Raw genomic sequence first — 19,711 nt, forward strand, 5'->3', positions numbered from 1 at the left:
TGCAGGGAGGACAAGGACTCTGCCTGGGAGGCTCCTGTGTCCACACGGTGACCTCACTGCAGCTCACAGCATTTCTGGATGCCTGCTGCAAGGCAGAGACAGCAAAATGAGGAAGGGCACAGTTCATCCCCTTCCCACCAACCCTGGACAAGCTCTGATCCATTGTATCCAAGAACCTGGTCCTATCCATGCAAATGGCTTTGATTTGGCAGCTTTTGTTCACATCCTGCCACTGTGAGAAAGGTCCAAGGTGCAAAACATGGGAGAATTACAACCAGGATTACAACCTCACTTAAGGAGCCAGGCTTTTTGTTTTTCAGGCTATGTATGAGAGCTGAAAAGGGATCCTGTCCATTAGTGTTGTAAAAAAAAATTAAAATGTTCCTGTTTGATGCAAAAATAAAAGCATTTTCAAAGGCTCTTTGATGTGAAAGACAGAAAGATGTGCAGGCAGATTCTGGAGGAGGTCTTGTCTTCAGCAATTACCAGCACTCTTTTTGAATCCTACTCCCCAGACAGAACTTTTATATGAAGTAGATAATCACGCTGCAGAGTGTATCAGCTCTAAACCTTGTGGCTTTTCAATTAAACAGCAATAACCTCCAGTCCAAAAACTCCTTAACCAAGGCAGGAATAAAACAAACAACCCCCAAAACCAATTAACTGCAGGTGAAGCAATTCCAAAGACATGCTTGCTTTTAAAGGATTTCATTTTTGAGCTCTTCTCGGGTAGCCATGCCAGTTTTCCAAAGCAATATTTTGATCATTAAAACAAGAAGTGATGCAATTTCCACAGTGACCACAAACATACCAAGAATATTTGAGCTAAATTTATCCAGACTTCTTGTTTGAGTCACTGCTTTGGTTGGTTATTTTTCCATGATTTTCAGCTATGCACAGAGAGGAGCTGGGGACAGCCTGGGACTGAGTTTTTTTTCCCCAGCAGCATCTGAAATGCCAACCTTTATGCCTGGGAGGCACACACTGACTATCAGAGAGGAAATGAAGCTGCTCCTCCAGCTGCCAGCCCCAGGTCCCAGCTCCTTCCTCCCGCTCTTCCTGTGGCACACTGACCCCTTCCCTCACCCCTGGGTGACTCTCATGGGGTTGTCTTTGCACATGAGAAGTTCCTGAAGCTCACCAGGGATCTGCTGCCCTCTCCAAGTGGAGAGGGAGAGCCAAAGCAGAGAGGATCTGCCCCAGGTTCCCACTGTGCATCCCCACGGCAGACCCCAACACAAACTGCTGACTCCCAGAGTCCCTCTGGCTGCAGAAGGGCTTTGGAAGGGTGAGAGCCTTTCCTGAAACTTAAAGGCTTTTTAACTAGGTCCCCTAAAATTAAAAAACACATGGAGACACTTGTGTTGTGAAAATATCAGCAGCTTACATAAAAGAGCTGCTGCTGTGGTGATACATAATCATGCAAATAAGCAATTGCTGACCCACTAATGAGCACGCAGACTCGGATTAAGGGAAGGAATTAAATATCAGCCTGACTTGATGTAAAATCTGAAACAGAACCTATTAAGAGACAGACTCCATAGTTGAGTCACCATCCCTGGGGGGGTTTAAAAGCTGTGTGGATGTGGCACTTGGGGACATGGTTTAATGGTGGGCTTGGCACTGCTGGGGGAACAGTTGGGCTCAGTGACCTTAAAGGTCTTTTCCAGCCTTAAAAATTCCACGATTCTATGATTTTATAGAGCAGATTGGGAGTTGAATGGTATAAAATCCATCTCTCCCCTCTATCTGCAATGCAAACAGCTCCTCCCAGCTCACTGCCTTCTGCAAGCACAGCCCTGACAGCCCCACTATTGATCAGAGCAGTGAAAAACAAACAAACCACAGACTTAATGCTGGAAGGATCCCTGAAGATCCCATTATGTCAGTGCAAAGAATTTAATGGGTTTTGGATAAGGCCCCCATAGGCCCTGGGGAGAATAAAACCCCATAATTCACAACATTTTCTTAATGCAAGTATAAAATCACCTGCAACATCTCTGTCAAAACACTACATCAATTACAGCCCTGGTAAAGGCTGAGCTGGTGTGAACACTATCAATTGCTTTTTTCCCACTGAAACAGAGGACAGCAGTTCCCTGACCCCAGGATCAACCCTCACCTGAAAGCTCCCTCATAAATCACACCTCAGGAACCTTGTAAAGAACTCCCTGTGTACAAGTGCTAAGGGCAAAGGATTTTCTTTGCTACATTATCACCTTATCTTTGGGTTTTTCCAGGCTTCTTGATAGAGTTGTCATAAGTTACATTTCAATGTAACACACCACAAATGATTTTAACATGAAGATGTAAAAATAAAGCTGTAAAGCAGCAGATAATTCCAGATGCAGCTCAGTTGAAGACCAATGCTTTACTGCTGCCTGTAAATCAAGCTGGCCCTCAGGTCAGACTCCCTGCTCAATTAACTTCCCAAGGTCTTTACTGCACCACAGGCTCTCCCAGCAGCTCTGCCCTCCTTGACACAGCCCTCAAGTTCAAGAGCAGGCTGGCTTTGATGGCTCTTGTCAGGAAAATTGTAAATGCCTCAGCATTCCTTGCCCCTTTCTGACACACACAGGTTGGTTTGCAGGGATGTTGTGACACCCAGCTCTGCACAGGAGGGCAGGTTTAACCACAGGCATGCTCAGCTGCAGACCAGCCTTCTGCAGGAGCCTCGGCCCCTTGTGAAATTGCACCACTTCTGTATGAAGAGTTTATTTAAATATTTAAAAATACAAGCCTATTACTGCCTTACTGGTGTACTTCCTATTCCTGCTGAGCATTTCCTACTTCTCCTTCTGCAGGGCACTCTGCAGTGAGACTGACTCACACACAAAACCTGTTCTATTTTCTGCTTTTTTAGCTCACAGGAACCCTTTCAGTTTGCTGTTTGGGCTCAAATTTACTCACAGCTTAACCAGCAGGAAGAAAACCAGCAAACCTTCCAGGCTGATTTAGTGTGATTATGGAGAACTTCACAACTGACACACTCTGCAGCTCACCAGGGCTCTGTGTGCTCAGCTCACCTCCCAGATCCTCTCCTTGTCCTCACCCCACACTGCCACAAAACACCCAGGGTAATGTTACTGCAGGGTGATGTGTGGATGGAAAAAGCAGGACAGAGGCTGTGAGCACTTTTTCCCTGTTATTCAGCCCCAAGGCCCAGCTCTGGCCCTGTCCCCACACAGCTCATGGGAAGGTTTTAAGGTTTACATGGTGATTTCATGAGGAACAAACTGGTAACAGTGGTGCTGATTTTCCCTTCCTCCTCTATTCAGCAGGAAAGATTTTTAAACAAAGTTATTCCCACTCAGGCAACAACAGTGAGGAAATAACAGAATCAGAGAACAGGCTGAGCTGGAAGGGACCCATCAGGACCAGTAAGTTCCACCTCTGCACATATCCTGCCCTGATGCCAACCAGGAGCAAAGCTGGAGGCACAAAGTGTGTCCCAGGAGGATGAACTGCTCCATTTGCTCTTGGCCAACCTTGAACTGTCACCACCCAAACTGTTGTGAAACTTTCCCTACAAAACTGCACTTGCTCCTGAGCTGCCTGCTCTCTCCCCTTGGCTTTTCCAGTTCAAGCCTTGCTCACACCAGAGCCTTTCCCAGGATGCAGGAAGCAGCAGGAGCAGCTTTCCCTGTGAGTCAGATCCGAGCTGAGCCATGGGTGGGGTTGCAGAGGTCACTGCCATTGTGGGCAGCTTCTTTCTGACAGAACAGAAAGCCCTGTGAGCTGCAGGGTCACCACAGCCCCTGCACAGCTCTAGGGGCCTCTGGTGCACTCCAAATGACAACTCCAGCCACATGGTCTGGTTACTTGTTGGGTCCCTCAGGTAATACTTAGGTCCCTTTTCCAGGCATGCTGTCCATGCCCATCTGAGCTTCCCTGGACAGTGCAAAGTCAAGTTACAACTGATTTGCCCCAAAAGAAGTTGTGAAGGTGCATTTAGTTAATACCTGCAAAGCTACTGTAAAGCTTCAGGCAGCTCTCCTTGGCACTGCTGTCCCTAATTATGTAATGTTAGACACCTTCCACCATAACACCCCTCTTCAGGGCTCATTTCCAGATTTAGCAGGAGAGAAGAGACACCCTCTGGCATGTCTGAAGGATAATCCAATCCCACCTCTGAGACACACACCAGTGGCATAGCAATGCTCTGTGACTTGGAATAAAATTCCCAGTCAGAAGGAGATAAACTTTTTAACAGAAGTATCCTTATGTTTCAGAAGACAATGATTGTTCTCCTACACCTCTGAGGAACTCCTAGAAAACCATGCAAGAATTAAATCCTACCTATGAAGTTTTGTAATGTTCAAAGAAATCAATCAGCCCATAGAAAGGGGGTGAATCTTTATGCTGTTCTACACATTCATAAAGTGATGCCTTTGAGTTTCCATTGTACTTCCTACAAAATTCACATCATGTCACCTCCTCTGGATTATGCAGAGCTCTTTAACCAAGCTTTAAAAAAAACCCCAAACCCTGTAGTTCATGAGAGACTGCAGCCACCCCCATACCCCTGCTCAGTTTCTTCTAATTAGGACAAGAAGAACAAATCCAGGAGAGGGGAAGCAGGGTTTGAGGAAGCAAGGGAGAAGCTGAGAGCACCCACAAGGGAGCCTCAACCTGTGCCCTGGTGACAAATCCCCACCGAGGGCTCGGTCAGCATCCCTGGAGGGAAGAGAGGGTCCAGGTCTGACACACAACCCAGACATTCCTGGGGAAAGCTGGCATCCTGCTGGGATACAGGGAAATCACTGGAAATCAGAGGAACAGCAGAGGAGACACCTGAGCAAGGTGAGCCCCTGCACTCTGTGTCACATTTTCTAACAAGGATGCTGTGAGTGTGATTTCTCCACATACTACTGGCCAGGGCTTTATAGCTGCCAGGGAAAAAACCTAAAAAATCCTAAAGCTTCAGACAATGAAGGTGCACAAGGAGCTGCTGGAAGGTGCCCTGCTGATCCAGCTGACCCACCTGGAGTCCCCGGCAGCACCGTGCTCTGGTTAAACCCCCACAGCCACAAGCCAGTCCCTCCTGCCCAAAAAAGAAAAAGACTCCAAGCTCTGAGCACTAATGAGATGTCGGCATGAAAGAAAGGATCTGGAATCTCACTCCCCTTCCCAGCAGCTCCCGCTGAATGGGAGCAGGAGGCTGCATCCACATTGTTCCTCAGGGCACAAACAATGGGCTGGCATGTGGAGGCTGAGTGAGTCACCGTGCTCCTGCTTCAGCCCTGTAATGGGATCCCAGCCAGAACAAGGACCAGTAACTTAGGGAGTGGACCAGTTAGCTAATGACAATCATTCTTGGCAGGACCCAAACATTGAGTTTAAGCATGTACAATACCCTTATAAAGAGCAAATCCACCAAGGCAGTACTGGTGCCTTGTACAGGGATCTTAAGCTTTACAAGGATCCCTTTCTCAGTTTTTCAGCACTGTAGACTATTTTAATACAACCCAGATTTATCCATATAGAATAGTCTACCACTGAGATTTGCATGCTTCCAGCTAACCAGTTTAACTGAATATAATTACATAACAGCAATGTGTAATAAAGTTCTCAGGAAAAAAACCTGAACTCAAAACGTAGAAAATATAACTATTCCACTTTCCACTTCATTATTCACTCCTACAATAATTTATTTACTGTATCTTTAAACAGAGAGAAAACTTGTCAGAGCACTACTGCAGAACAAAAATTTAGCAATTCTGAACAGTTGCAAACCGTTAGCACAGATTAAAATTCTTCTCATGGTTTATAGCTTAGTATTCAAGTGGAGATAATTTCTTCCAGAGAGAAACCCAGAAGACAGAATTTAAGAATTTTAAGAATATTCAATAACCAAGCGTTGCAGAAAGGTACAATGCTAATCACCAAAAGCAAACAGGAAAATCACAGAACAGGCAGAATACGTACGGAGAAAGGAAAGAGTTCCCAGAGCTCCCTGTGACGCTGCTGAGGAACGTCTTCAGACAAGACAAGGAGGCCTCTGAATAAACTATCAGGTTTTGCTTCATAGTTGCTGATAAAATCCAAAATAAGGCTGCAAAAACATTAGCTTCTGCTGGAGCCTGCTTACTCACTACAAAGCGTCAAACACACCTTCTTCCCACACTTGGAGCGCAGATGCTGCCTCCTAATGAAGCACTTGCTGCAAGGGGGGAACACCGTTACACAAGAACAGGAGGCTATTTCTTGCTGCAGAAACATAACTGGGGTTTGACTCAGAGAAAGGCAGCAGTGCCTGGGAGATGAGGGTTGCAGTGAGAGAAACCATCCAAAAATAATTTGCCTGCTCAGGGAAAAAAAAAATAAAAAAATTCACAGGAAGCAACCTGAAGCATATGTCCCTTCTAAAAGGGGAATTACTTTATTACATAAACACAAACCTTCTAATCTAGCCCAACATAAAATCACTGCAAGCCATCGAATCGAGCTGAGGGTAAAACTAGAGCAGGTTAATATCTGTTCAGGCTGAGAAGAGATGCTCTGATTTTAGCAGCTTTCATATCCTGAATACCCACTGCATCAGTGACTGGGAACATATTTGCATCCACACGCTGAAAAAGCACAGATCTTGTAAAACATATTTAGGAGCTGGTGAGACGTGATACATATACTGACTAATTCCCCAGGCCTTTGGAGAACATCCCTCCTCAGGAAAGGGATGCTATTCTTTCCACCTCCATAGTTAAACATCACCTTCCCTGGAAGTAAAATTCCTTGTTCTAGACTGTAGATTTTCAAAGATCAGGCCTCAAAAAACTTTCACATTTTTGAACTCCATCAAAGCCCAGTGGCAGGTGGCTACTGAGCTCTCTTAGAACCCTTTGTTCCCAATGTGACAGAAAAGAAACAAATCCTGCTATTTACCATTTTGTGGCTCCATGGTGCTCTCCCTGCAAACAGCGGATTCCTCCGTTCCCACACACCAGTACATTCTGGGTGGCAGTTGTGGAGGCCCCACACACAAACTTTCCACAGCACTTCAGACTGAGCAGGGTTGTCAAGGCTGGATGATCCCCATCAGGTGAATGCAGGAGCAGAGGCTGCTAGTGAGCACCATCCTCAATAAACATCATTTATTCTGTTTAAAAATAAACAACAAAACAAATTAATCATTCCACTGTAGAAATGGTGACACGTTCATTCCTCTCCACTATCAGCACAGTTGTCCAAATGTCACACTGCAGAAATACACTTATCATCCTATAAATACAATTATTTTCATATTAGCTTCGTTAAGAGCACAACATGAATTAACAGAAGGGACTACTACTACTAATTTCTGTGCTACAGAATGATAATGTTCCTAATTTTTCACCACCAAAGCTGCTCAGTCTTTGGGCAGAGGACAAGGGGGTGGGCATGGGTCACAGCTGTAGTTTCAGATTCTCCACAAGCTGGTGTAAAGGCAGACCATTGAAACCCTGCAGTGCAGCTGGAAAAATCCTAAATGCAACCTCAAAACCTCTCCCATCCACAAAGACAACCACAGCTCTTGTAAGACTGTGAGAAAATGAAAAACACCGATGTGGTTACTGAGATAATCCTCTGTAGAAAGGAGAAGAGGGCAAAGAAAACCCAGCAGCTCCTGTGCCCTCGGCCCAGCCCTTTCTGAGAACTCTCCCACCCTGGAAGCACCAGGCTTCTTCACTCAGGGAGGCAAATCAGGCCCTCAGGAGCTATTAAAGGTTGTCTGCTTGTGAACTGCCTGGTATAACAGGCAGCAGAAAATTGCACAGCTCAGTCTCCTGAGGCATTTCCAGCTCCTTCCCTTTCCACAGCTGCACAGCCCCCCCTTAACCTCTCTGTACAGAGCCTCAAGCTCCTGGAGGATTTGCAGTGTTTGCCCAAGCAGCAGCAGAGCTCCTTCATTTGCTGCTTTCAGTTTCAGTCAGTGAACGCCTCTCAGATGGGACATGATGCACCTCAACTGACTCTTACTGGTTCACTCGTGTCTGGTGTGTGATGATGAAGTTCTGATTTGAGGCTGTCGCTCAGCAAAGCTCATCACCCACCTCCCACTGCAGCCAGCAAGGCCTGAGACCTTCCCTGACTCCCCTGAGCAGAGCTGGCTTCCTGGACTGGGACCAAAGGCCAAGGGGAATTTAAAAATATGCTGATCCATCACCCCTGTCCAGGGAGCTTTCTGCTCCTCCCTCCTTACACTGGGTTTCAACCACCAGTCAACAACACTAAAAATCACTGCATCCTATTTCAGTTGTTTCTAGGCAAATATTTGAATTTTAGGAGCACTCAGCTTCTGCTGACCCTGACTTTGCAGCAGCAACAAAGACTGGCACCCCTGTGCCTGTCTGGGCTCTGGGTGCTGCAGGAGGCTGAGACGGAGGTGACCCCTAATCCCAGATCCAAGCCCACAAACTGCTGAATTGCTCTGTGTTGGTGGAGGACTGAATTCTGCGCTGGCCCACCACACAACTTCTCCCCTGGCCTCAGTTTCCCCTGCCCACACTGGCAGGAGCAGCTGGGGCCACACATTCCCCCATGCCACGGGTGGGACACGCAGGCAGAGGGGTCAGGGAGGCTCTCACACCTCCCAGAGCTGTCCAGGCTGCTGACTCTGGCAGTGGAGGGGATGTGATGCTTCCAGCAGCCACCTGCCCATTGCCCTCGATGCACTGAGCAGCTCCAGGGAGAGCAAACACTTTCCCATGCACGCTCTGGCCCAGCAGCTCTGCAGCAGACGATGACTTCTGAGGCACCTCCTTGCCCTGACATGGGGACAAGCCATGTGCACCCACAACAACTGCACAAGAAACACTCAGTGGGGGTCAGCGTGGACCCCTGAGGCTTGAAAACCACTCCACTCCTGATTTTTACCTCTCTACTCAGCCTATTCCCCAGGCTGAAACTTTCCTTGTATAAAGTGAAATGAATAAAATAACTTTTAGGAAAAATAGCAGTGTGGTTCTGGTAATCACCTCCTTTAATTGCAAGTAACTAAATGCTGTAGTCATGTATATTACTGCCACACAGTGCCCAGGTAAGCAGGATTTCCATACTTCAGGACCTTTTTGAATATAATTAAAAAAAAAAAAAAAACTACAGAGTTTTACCTTCAGGAAGGTGCACACAACTGTAACACATGCAAACATCATGACTTGATTTGATTAGGGATTTGATTTAGGGAGTCAATGTGCTCTGCAGAATCTCATTCAGAAGGAGAGGGACCATGCAGAACACACCTGAACAGGTTGAAATGGGATTTACACCCCATTTCACATATTCCCAGTCCTGACACCTGCTACTGCCCATACCTGAACCATACTCCTCTCCACTTCGCCATCCTGCCCAGTCTGACCCTGTGCATAGTGCCTAAAAACAGCCGGGCCCCCAGAAACATCACGGCTTGCCCAAAATCGCTTCCTAATTCATAAAAAAACCCTGCTAAAACTTCAGCGCCTTACCCAAACCACCTGTTGATTCTGACAATCCCACCTGCGGATTGCCATGGGTTTGAGAGGCCCGGAGACAGGAGGGAAGGCGCTGGGGCTCTGTGCGGTGTCGACAGCGAACCTGGGGCGGAGGTGTCGGCCCAGGGACCCGGCCAGCCCAGGGACCCGCATCCCTCGTCCCGGGTGAGCAGCGAGCACCAAGCCATCCCTTCTCACACCCCGGCCGGCCGGGGGGACACCAGGCGCTACACCCCGTTTTTCGGGGGTCTCTCACGCCTTCCCAGCCGCTTTCCAGCCCCCGGGCTGAGGCGTCCCCTCACAGCGAGTCCCGCCGCTCTGCGGCCCCGCCGGGCGGGGCGGCCGCGCTGCGCCCGCAAAGTTCCCTCCGAACTTTCATTTTCTTTAAAAACAAACTCGTTTTCCCCCTCGTTTCCACGTGAACCGCCCCGGCAGCCCCCCACACCGACTGCCCCGGCGGCGGGGCAGGTGCCCGAGAAGCGGCAGCAAAGCCACGGTACCTCCGCGTCCCGGGCCGGCGCTCCCGGTGCCGCCGCCGCCGCCGCCTCCTCCTCCTCGTCCGGCGCCGCCCGCACGCCTCGCTCCGCGGCCCGAGAGAGGGAGGGAGCCCGGCAGCAAAGGCAGCGGGACAGCAGCTCCTCCTCCGGCCCCGGGCCCGCCGGCCAAGGGCGAGTCCCCCGGCACGGCCCCCGGCCTGCCCCGAGGGCAGGGCTGGCCCGCAGAAGGAGGAGGAGGATGGAGCTCCTTGCCCAGACCCGACCCACACGCCCGCCCGCCCCCGGGCAGCCCTCAGGCTCCGAGGGTTTACGTTCTTTAGGAAAAACCGGCGTGGGAGTGGCGGTGGCTGGAGCAGGAGCGCTCCCGCAGCGCTGCCCGTGGTCCCGGCAGGGCCCGGCCTTACCGGGGCACAGATCCCGGCACAGCTGCACTTTGAAAGTTGCTCCTTCCCCGGATCGCGGCGAGTTCGGTCCCCGCTGGAAGAGCGGAGCGAGGTTGCCCCCTCTCTTCGGAAGGAGTCGGATGTTGGTGTGCGCGGCCCTTCCCCACACTGACCCATTCCTCTCCAGCAGCCTCTGACGAGCCAGGGATTGCTCCATTTACCCCACTCGTCAGACCAACTAAGAAAAAACCCCAAACATTTCTGCGTGCCTTTTGCTTTGCTGTTCGTAGCCATTCTGTAAATTAAATTAAACACAGAGGATGTGTTTTACCCTGGTCGGTACCTAGCAATGGGCCACTGCCGGTCACTTGGGGTGGATGTGCATTCACAGAAGGGCTGCAGCAGGCTGAGATTTGCATGGGGCTCCTTTGGGTCATTGTGGAGACACAGATGGGTGTTCACTGCTGCTCTTCCCTGTGTTCAGGTCCCCATCAACCTGCGTCCAGTTGCAGCCATAGGTAGAGAGCAAGAACGTAGCAATACTGTTGTTTTCTGAATTTTAACACAGCTAAAAACCAGTGTTACCTGTTTTCAGCACCTTTCCACCTCTTACCCAGCGTGCTCCCTTTTATGCCTCACAGCCCAGCTCTTACGCAGACCTTTCTTACACCATTTTTAGCACAATGTTTGAAAACACCGTAAAATTATTTTTCCTTTATTATGATAGAGCCTCTAATTTCCTTTGGCAATAATTTACCCACATATTCAAGCTAATTTTTCCCTTTTTTTCCTTCCCAGATCTCATCCCACTCTTCCTTAGGTCTCCATTGATTATGTCACTCACAGTAATGCTCCAGCCTTCCCTTTTCTGGACTCTGAAAGCTTCTGACTGATGCTGTCAGTGAGTGGAAAATTCAAGGAGTTTGGCTTGGCCTGTGTAGGGAGCCCAAAGGAATTTTTCACACATCAGATGGGAAGAGAGTTAAAAGACAATGGAATGTTCTTGCTCTGTATCTACACTGCAGATGAGAGAAATGAAACTGGGCTGGGAACACATTCAGCAGAGCCACTCTGGTGGTGGATGTGTCCCAAGGGCTTTAGGGAGCAGCCAGAGCAAGGCAGGAAGCCCCATCTGGCTGCAGGAGCCACAGTGTCTTTAAACACTTCATTTTGAGGCTCACCTCAGCAGGAAGAGAGGATCCATCCAGCTTTGTGCTTGCCCCAGCCAGCTGCAGCTCTGCTCTCCTCCCTCTGCTGATGGGAAATGGCACAACTCAAGCTTTTATGTGCACAGCACTGACCACACTTAGCACTTTGCTCTTAAAATTACAAAAATTAATCCAAAAACTGGAAAAAATTTAACCACACTTAGCACTTTGCTCTTAAAATTACAAAAATTAATCCAAAAACTGGAAAAAAATTAACCACACTTAGCACTTTGCTCTTAAAATTACAAAAATTAATCCAAAAACTGGAAAAAATTTAACCACACTTAGCACTTTGCTCTTAAAATTACAAAAATTAATCCAAAAACTGGAAAAAAATTAATTAATTAATCCAAATTGCAAAAATTAATCCAAGTGCAGATTCCCTCACAGGGCCCCAGCGAGATACTAAATCCTCAGATACACCTGTTTCACAAAGTTAAACATTTATTAGGAACAAGAACTATTACAAAAAAGATATCCATAGTCTAAATATATACATGAGGTTTAAACATAACATTTTCATGTACCTTTAGCTATAAAAATACATTAGATTAACTGTATCCTAATTTATAAATATAGTTCTTTTCTTTTAAAAAAACAACTAGTATTCATATGAAAGCCTTACTGTGCAATGGAGGAATATATATACCCTCTAAGGGGTTATTTTAAAGTTAGTGTCTAGTGTTATATAACTTACAAAATTCAGTGTGTAGAGTCAAACCCTGATTTATACAATAAGAGATACATTGACTTTTAAAAAACTTGATAAGGGGGAAAAAAGTGAAATATATATCATACATATAAAGCCAGAAGAGTAGGGTTTTAAGAATTTCAGATTATTTCAGTTTCCACCACTGTTTATCAAAAATACAGAGACACATCAAGATAAACAGCCTTTTACTGTTTGCCTCACCTCTCTGCAGCCCAAGGAAACCCTCAGGTGGGCAAGAGTAAAATGTTTGTCTGAGAAGATGTTTGCACTCCTATGTGTCTTACAAAAATAGAAATTATTTACAATGATCCCATTTGGTCTTTCATGGGGAAGGGAGGACATTTTCATCACTGGATGGGGAGATTTACCTGCCTCACACCCCGTGGGAGCACAGGCTCCTGGTTACCCTGTGGGAGGTATGTCACATCACAACTGAAGTGATGTTGAAGTGCAATTTCAACATTCACCAACTAATTAAGGAAGTTTAGGCTCATGCAAACTTTTTTCCTTACTTATCACCACCCACCTTCCTTCCTCCTCCAAAAAAAGCTCCACTCATGCAACAGAATTTGCTGCTGTCTGAGCCTATCTGTGAGCAAAGGAAGGTGCTGGCTAAATCCTGGCTTGCAGCAGAGAAGAGAGGTTAGACCTGCATTTCTGCTTCAAGCTCTGACATGGGAGCAGCCTTATCAGTGCTCCCTGGGGATCTGCTGATAAGCCATAAGGTGGGTTTGTTCTCAGAGGACAATCCCAGAGGGATCAGCTGAACTTTCTAACAAGCTGTCACCAGCAACTCCTGCAGACAAGGCTGTGCCTTTGCCAGGGTTCTCCAGCAGAGTCAGGAGGAGGGAAAGCAGTGAGCCAGGAACTGAAGATAGCCTGTGGCTTGTCATTCATCTCATGGTAATTAATCTCATAATAATGTCTGGGCATGCAAAGGAGTTACTGCAGGAGGTGCTAAGGCATGAGCTGGCTGTGACAGCCACTCCAAGGGACAATCCAAGGCAGTGTTCTCAGTGAAGGATCAGCTACTCTGTGCTGGCCATGGGATGACAGCACTCACAGGGACAATGGCTGTGAAGCTGCTGACAGACTCAAGTCCAGCCACAGCTTATTCCATGGTAACTGGCTTGTACACCCTTCTCTTCAGCACTCAAGGTGTGCTTGGGAGCACCTGCCTTTCCACACTGCACTTCCAGGAATGTATTTTAAGCTACATTCATACAGGATAAAGAAGCAGCGTGAAGAGCTAAGTTTTACTCTCAAAGTAATAGGTCTGGCTCAAAAAGCAAAGAGATGTTCAAAAAGCCTGAAAGTTGCAGAGAAAGAGGGTGCAGGGCAGTTTCCTGCAGCTCTTCTGCTCCCTCCCCCAGATCAGGACTGGTATGGGGTGTTTTCTGTGGGGTATCTACCATGCTACATGCTCAGCATCCAACTCGGTGTCACCACGGTAAGTGCAGTGCAAAATCCTCTTGAGAAAAGTGCTGTAGTGAAGGTTTGAGATACAACTGTGACTCACTGGGAGCCAGAGGGGTCAGCAAGTCAGGAACTTGCATTTGCAGCATGTGTAGTGTGTGCACACCCAAACATCAGGTTCCAAGGACACTTGAAAGTCTGGCTCTGTTGGGTGACATAGTGGCCCCAAAGGAGTCCTCCAGGAAACTCCCACAAATCTCATTCAGGGCTAGAATATCACCAGGATGGAGAATGCACATATCTTTAGAGAAACCATGGTAGCTCTTTCAAAAAGAATTTCCTTACAGATCCTTCCATGAAAGCTTGCACTCCCATTCCAACCTCCAGCTGCAATCTTCACACAAACTCCACCAACTCCAGTCAAGCTGTTCTAACCCTTCCTTACCACTCGAGTCCATCTCTGCCAAGGGAAAGCCAAGTGCCTCTGAAGGTTTTTGCCAGTACCTGTGATGGCACCAGCAGTCTCTCTAGCATGCCAGTGATGTCCATGTCCTTCAGGGGTACAGCTGGGAAGCAGATGTCCTGCCAACACTGTGACTGACCAGTTTTGAGTCACAGGGAGCAGGCAGATGTACAGCCAGGGACTTGTGCAGTACAAGTGTGTACTGCCAGTAGGGTCAGTGAATCAGTTTTTGAAGAGCCAGTTGGCAAAACGGAGCCCAGCAGATTCAGTGTTTCTAGAGGAATAAAGACAGGTGTTTGCATGTTCCTTCCCACCCCTCCCCTCCCCCTTGCTCTGAACACGTCCCCCAGGTGTCACATTCAGAGTGTCAGCATTGCAGGCCTCCTGCTCTCATGGACTCTTCTGGGACAGTTTGATGGTGACTGTTTTCACCTCGGTGTATTCTGCCAAAGCATACTCCCCACTGCAAAAGAAAAGAGGGACAAAAGGACAAACAGTTGTCGAATGTTAATATGTATTTCTCTGAGAGAAGAGAGTTGTACACATGTGCATTTCTGACATCAGGTCATTAAAACCAGATCTGAACAATTTACACCAGCTATCCACTTGTCCCACCACCTCTAATAGCCACCAAGTACACGCACATAAGTACATACAATTACACCCTGTTGTGAGGGAAACACAGAGTGCTTTGGTCACTGTAACCCACAAGATGATGCTTGTGACTCTGCCTGTGCAAACTGAGTGCTGCTGTGAGAAGCCATACAAGAGACAGCCACGTACACACAACTATTGGTGCTTAAACAGCAATTAAAGTTATTTTTTCACCAAAAGAAAGCTTCTATCTACCATGTCATCAGGAGGGCACAGTTGCTCCAGAAATGCATATTGATGAGAGAGCCCACCACTGCATTATGTCTTGGTTGTGATAACTGGCTCTGTTCCCAGGCCCTTCCCCTGGGAAACCTCTGACATCCTTTAATTAGCCAGGCAGTCAGGCAAAGCAAACCATAAGGTCTCAATATATAACTATGTCCCATCTGAGGATTCATTTATTTGCTGTGCTTAGCAAATGAGGCACCTGAATGTCTCAGAGCAGCAGATGTACCAGAACAGTTACTGGAAATGGTTTCTGGGATTAAATCTGGCTTGTGAAAAAAAGGTGTGTTAGATTCCTCTGAGGAGTCTGCTGAATAGTCTAAGAAAACCTGTCTTCTATACAAGAAGAAAATTAAGATTAAAGACAATGTCTCAGCTCTGTGTGTAACTCATGGAGTGACCTTGGTTTAAAAATTTCAGCTTTAGTAACTATTAGAGCTGAAGCATCTTGGCAGCCCCGATGTAAAAGGCCAGGCTGGGGAAGAGGGACACAGAGTTCTTGTGTAATTTAGCAGCAAGCTGGGAAGGTGGGATGAAGAATGATTTGGGAGATCATTCCTTCCCACCTGAACAAGGAGCAATGATACAGCAGCCAAGAGAGGCACAGACACCACCATGGAAAGATGGAGCAGGTTTGGGGTGGATACCAGTGTCTCCAGCCATGGTGCCACACTTCTCCCTTCATCTAAAAATCTAACTAGTATGGAAAAATGCTTGCAAGTGGACTTGACTGAACTGGAGCTATTAAAAGCTCATAAAGCAGATGAAGGTGCTCCTAAAGGAATGCTTTACATCCACGCTCTACTGGCTTAGCACCTCCCTGTGGGGCATGCTGCAAGCCTGATTAAACTTTAAAAGCAAATTCAACAGTGTTTTCACAGTCACAAATGTTATTGCATTCACCACCCACACAGAAACAAAATACTGAGCAAAACTTACAGTTCTCTGCCATTGCCTGACATTTTAAAGCCACCAAAAGGAGCCTGAGCATAGAGGGCATTGTAACAGTTGATCCTACAATAAAAACATCAATTTTAGAAAGACAATTCAATACCAAGGAAAAACAAGATGATGACAACAGCAACAATACAATAAAATCTGAAATCTCTCTGTTTTCTCTGTCATACACTTGAGAAATCAGATTATTGCAATAAAATCTTCTTTTGCTGCAGAAACAGAAAACATCTGAGTAGTTCTCAGTCTGACCTACATCTTGCTTCATATCCTCTAATGGCAAAGACATTCATGCTTGAGCTAGAATTTATGCCATGTTCAGAGTCATGATTAAAATAAATAGTTCAGGCTATTCCCTAATTTATTAAGCACATTCTGAAATGAACATGTTTACTCAGCTCTCTAAACACTCACAATGAGGTCCCAGCATCTCCTTCCAGGTACAGAAAACATTTGGACTGTGTCAGACAATTGTGTCACAGTAAAATAAAAGCACGGGGCCCATTTCTATGGATACTTGGTAGAAAAAGCTGATGCAGACACTTCCCCAGCATCTCAGTATGATCAAATGACTGAAGGTCATGCAGCACAGGCATGGCTTGTGCTGGAAGTGTGCACCTCCATGTGTGTTCAGCACATGCATCCTTCAAACCCAACATCCCATGTTTATGTAAATATTTGAGGCTGATTCTTCTGGTGCCAACTCTTAAAATTAATCCTCTACATCAGAATCAGATACCAGATCAGCTTCCTGTCCTGAGTGGGAAAAAAAATCAGGATTTCATCTTTGAAATCATTCTAATATAAAATAAGAAATTTTGTACACAAAAATAGTTGCTTTTCTTTGTGACAGTGGTGTGTTGCCACCTACTGTCCATACTGGTTTGTGCAGCAAAATCCCATCTGGTGCTGGCAAAAGATCATGAGAATTGCTTTTTGCTACATACAGGGTTTTGGAAGGCACAATGTCTGGTGGAGCTTACTACAACCCCAACAAAGAAATACCTCGACTGAAGGAAAAAACAGTCCATTTCTCAACATGCTGTCTGGACTCAGCACCTCATTTTGAGGAATGGATGTTGCTTCTGAGCAGAACATCAAGAATTAGGCAGGCTACTCATCCATCTTAGCTGCAGCATTTAGAGAATCACAGATATTCTGAGTTGGGAGGGACCCGCAAGGATGACGAGGTTCAACTCTTAAATGAACGGCACATATGGGGATGGAGCCCACAACCTTTATCATCTTACCAACACGACTGCAAGTCCTAAATCCCTCTCCCCTCCCAGGAAACAAAGCCCCAGCCCAGCCTCTGTTCCCAGGCTGCTCACCAGACTGTTCCTGACTGCAGAGCTGAAGCCAGGGTTAAAGCTCTGTCCAGGTTCTTGGTGAACACTGCAGCTGTGAGTCCGTACTCAGTGCTGTTGGCTCTTCTAATCACCTCTTCTATACTCTTGAACTTCATAATTGGCTGAACTGGCCCAAAAATCTGCAGATATCAATTAAACTTTAGTACAGGAAGGCATCTGCTAATCATGGTAGTTTTGAAGTAATCAGAATCAGATGCTCTGTTTGGATAATATATTTAAAATCTTATATTTTAGCCTTCTAGGGATCACTGATGGAGTGTCCTAAAAGCTACTAATTAAACTTCAAAGGAAGCATTGTGATGTGCTGTAGTAGTTAATAGATGTTAAGATCCAACAAGCAATGGATCATCTGTAACAATCAAAATAAGCAGAGTTAGATCTGGACAAGTTACAAATGATTCATCCTTACTCCATTTACAACTCTCCTTTTGAACTCTGAAGCTGAGTGTGCTCAAGTAACAATTAATTTATTTCAAGGACTGCAAGTTTCCTTCCTTGGTTTTAACCCTGATTTTGTCACTGTATGCATTTTATTTGCATGCAGTGCATTAACCACATCTGTGTTCAACCACAAACTTGGCTTCCCAGGTTGCCAGTAGAAGCAACAGCCATACAGAAGGTTTCCCAAATTTTGGGATGGAGTCTCTCATTGGGCACAGTATCAAAGGTGGAGCCCTTCCTTGGTCTGCAGGCTCTCACAGCACAATAAAGCACATTGAATGTGAGAAATAGACTCATTTGGGCCACTTTTAAGCTCATACAAGGGTTTACAAATGTCTTTGTTTTGGGATATGCAGGCTCTTATGTGGAGCCTTAATCCTAGGCAAAGGATGAACATGCATTTGCAGCAAAACTGCCAATGAATGGAACTGGATAAGCTTTGTGAATCATGGCTTGGGATTTGGAGTCAGTTCATTAAGAAAAGGTTTGTCATGGGATTTTCAGCTCTTTTTCTCTCTATTTTTAGAGTGTAACTCATGCCCTGACTGACTGATATCTTTCCCAGGTTCCTTAGAGATTCTGTGGCAGATCTGAGACATTTAAACATCTTGCCAGGAGTGAGCAGCAAGCAGCCCCATAAAAAGCACCAGGCTAAACTTTAAACTACAAATGCCAGTTAGACTTTGGCAACTACTTATTTTCCATTAGGGAACATGATGAAAAGTAGATTAACTTCTATTTCAAAGGAATATCACAGCATCTAATCACATGCAGCTTGTTCAACATTTCTACATATGAATAATGAAAGCCAGAGTATTAGATCTGCACTTTGCTGGCTTTGGCCATGTTTTCATATAGGAAAGAAATAGTCAGTCTCAGGAGATTTTGCCATGAGAATGGAATCTGGGATTGTTTCAGATGCTAAGGCTGTTTCAGAGAACTTCAGTGGCTGTTTCTTTGCTCCTTTCCAGCATCAGGTCCTAGAGTTCTTTTCCCATTTTTCTGCAATAAAGCAACCCCTTCTCTACAAAGGAGGGGAGCAAGAACACACATTACACTGTTCATGGTCACTGGCAATTACAGGGTAAATAATTGCTCCAACCAGCCACAGTGTCAGTTATTTTTACTCAGTTATTTATATTTAAAATTAAGGATTCAGACAGAACCTCTCCATTACCACTATTTCTGATTCTGAAGCAGCATTTTCCAGGTGATTTGTACTGTACCTCTTCTTTGGCAATTCTCATGTTGTCAGTGACCTCTGAAAACACTGTAGGTTTTATAAACAGGCCTCTGTCTTCGATGGCAAGACCTCCACACTCCAGCTTAGCTCCTTCTTTCTTCCCACTTTCTATCAGCTCCAGGATTTTATCAAACTGTTTTTGGTCAATCTGTCAGACACAAAAGGAAAGAAACAAACAACAGCACCTTTATTATCATGGTTCCAGAGAGGAGTCATGGAATGTGGCCCAGGGGCACATTTGCAGGGCACTGTAAACTGGGTCAGTTTATAGCTCAGTTTAGGATGTGGCACTCAGGGAGTGAGCAGGGAGAAAGACAGGACATGGGCATAGCTCTGAGCCACAGGACACACAAGGTGAAGTGACATGTGACAGTTTAATCTGATTTAATAGTTTGCTGCCACATGGAGGAGTCTTTCCCCTTTCCCTTCCTCCCTGTCCTGGGTGTGTGTTCCCACAGCTCACCTCACTGGAGCTCTGGGATTTCTCACCCTCTCCAAGCATGTAAAATACTGGTTTATCTCAGCAGCAGTATGAGAACTGCCTGAGATGGACTGGAGAGCTCAGCCAGGGATCTGACCAGCAGCAGAATCACTACAGGAGAGGGAGGGCCAGGATCTAAGAACTATTAACTCAATTTTGCTCAGTGTGCAGCTTCACCTACAGCTCTGTGTCCCCAGCTGGAAGAGCCCAGTGAG

The 19,711-nt window shown here is 46.3% G+C and overlaps 2 protein-coding genes across 4 annotated transcripts in view; both read right to left on the reverse strand.

The window, feature by feature from the left end:
* Positions 1-10,461, reverse strand: part of LRRK1 (leucine rich repeat kinase 1) — a 72,729-nt gene extending 62,268 nt beyond the window's left edge. Inside the window, exons 1-2 of one of the 3 annotated variants that reach the window (XM_074549172.1) lie at positions 10,351-10,461; positions 6,886-7,099 (exon numbers count right to left, since the gene is read on the reverse strand). In XM_074549172.1, coding sequence (XP_074405273.1) covers positions 6,886-6,952 — 67 coding nt within the window. In that variant the 5' untranslated portion in view covers positions 6,953-7,099; positions 10,351-10,461. Of the gene's footprint in view, positions 1-5,928; positions 6,811-6,885; positions 7,100-9,949; positions 10,161-10,350 lie in introns of those variants that run through there. The other 2 variants (XM_005483470.4, XM_005483471.4) reach the window with 2 other exon arrangements.
* Positions 10,462-12,013: 1,552 nt separating this feature from the next.
* The window catches only part of ALDH1A3 (aldehyde dehydrogenase 1 family member A3), a 33,492-nt gene continuing 25,794 nt past the window's right edge, over positions 12,014-19,711 (reverse strand). The window contains exons 10-13 of the mRNA XM_005483468.4: positions 18,999-19,163; positions 17,293-17,450; positions 15,947-16,021; positions 12,014-14,591 (exon numbers count right to left, since the gene is read on the reverse strand). Coding sequence (XP_005483525.1) covers positions 14,519-14,591; positions 15,947-16,021; positions 17,293-17,450; positions 18,999-19,163 — 471 coding nt within the window. The 3' untranslated portion in view covers positions 12,014-14,518. The remainder of the gene's footprint in view (positions 14,592-15,946; positions 16,022-17,292; positions 17,451-18,998; positions 19,164-19,711) is intronic.

Source organism: Zonotrichia albicollis, chromosome 11 (assembly GCF_047830755.1).
Source record: "Zonotrichia albicollis isolate bZonAlb1 chromosome 11, bZonAlb1.hap1, whole genome shotgun sequence".
NCBI lineage: Eukaryota > Metazoa > Chordata > Aves > Passeriformes > Passerellidae > Zonotrichia > Zonotrichia albicollis.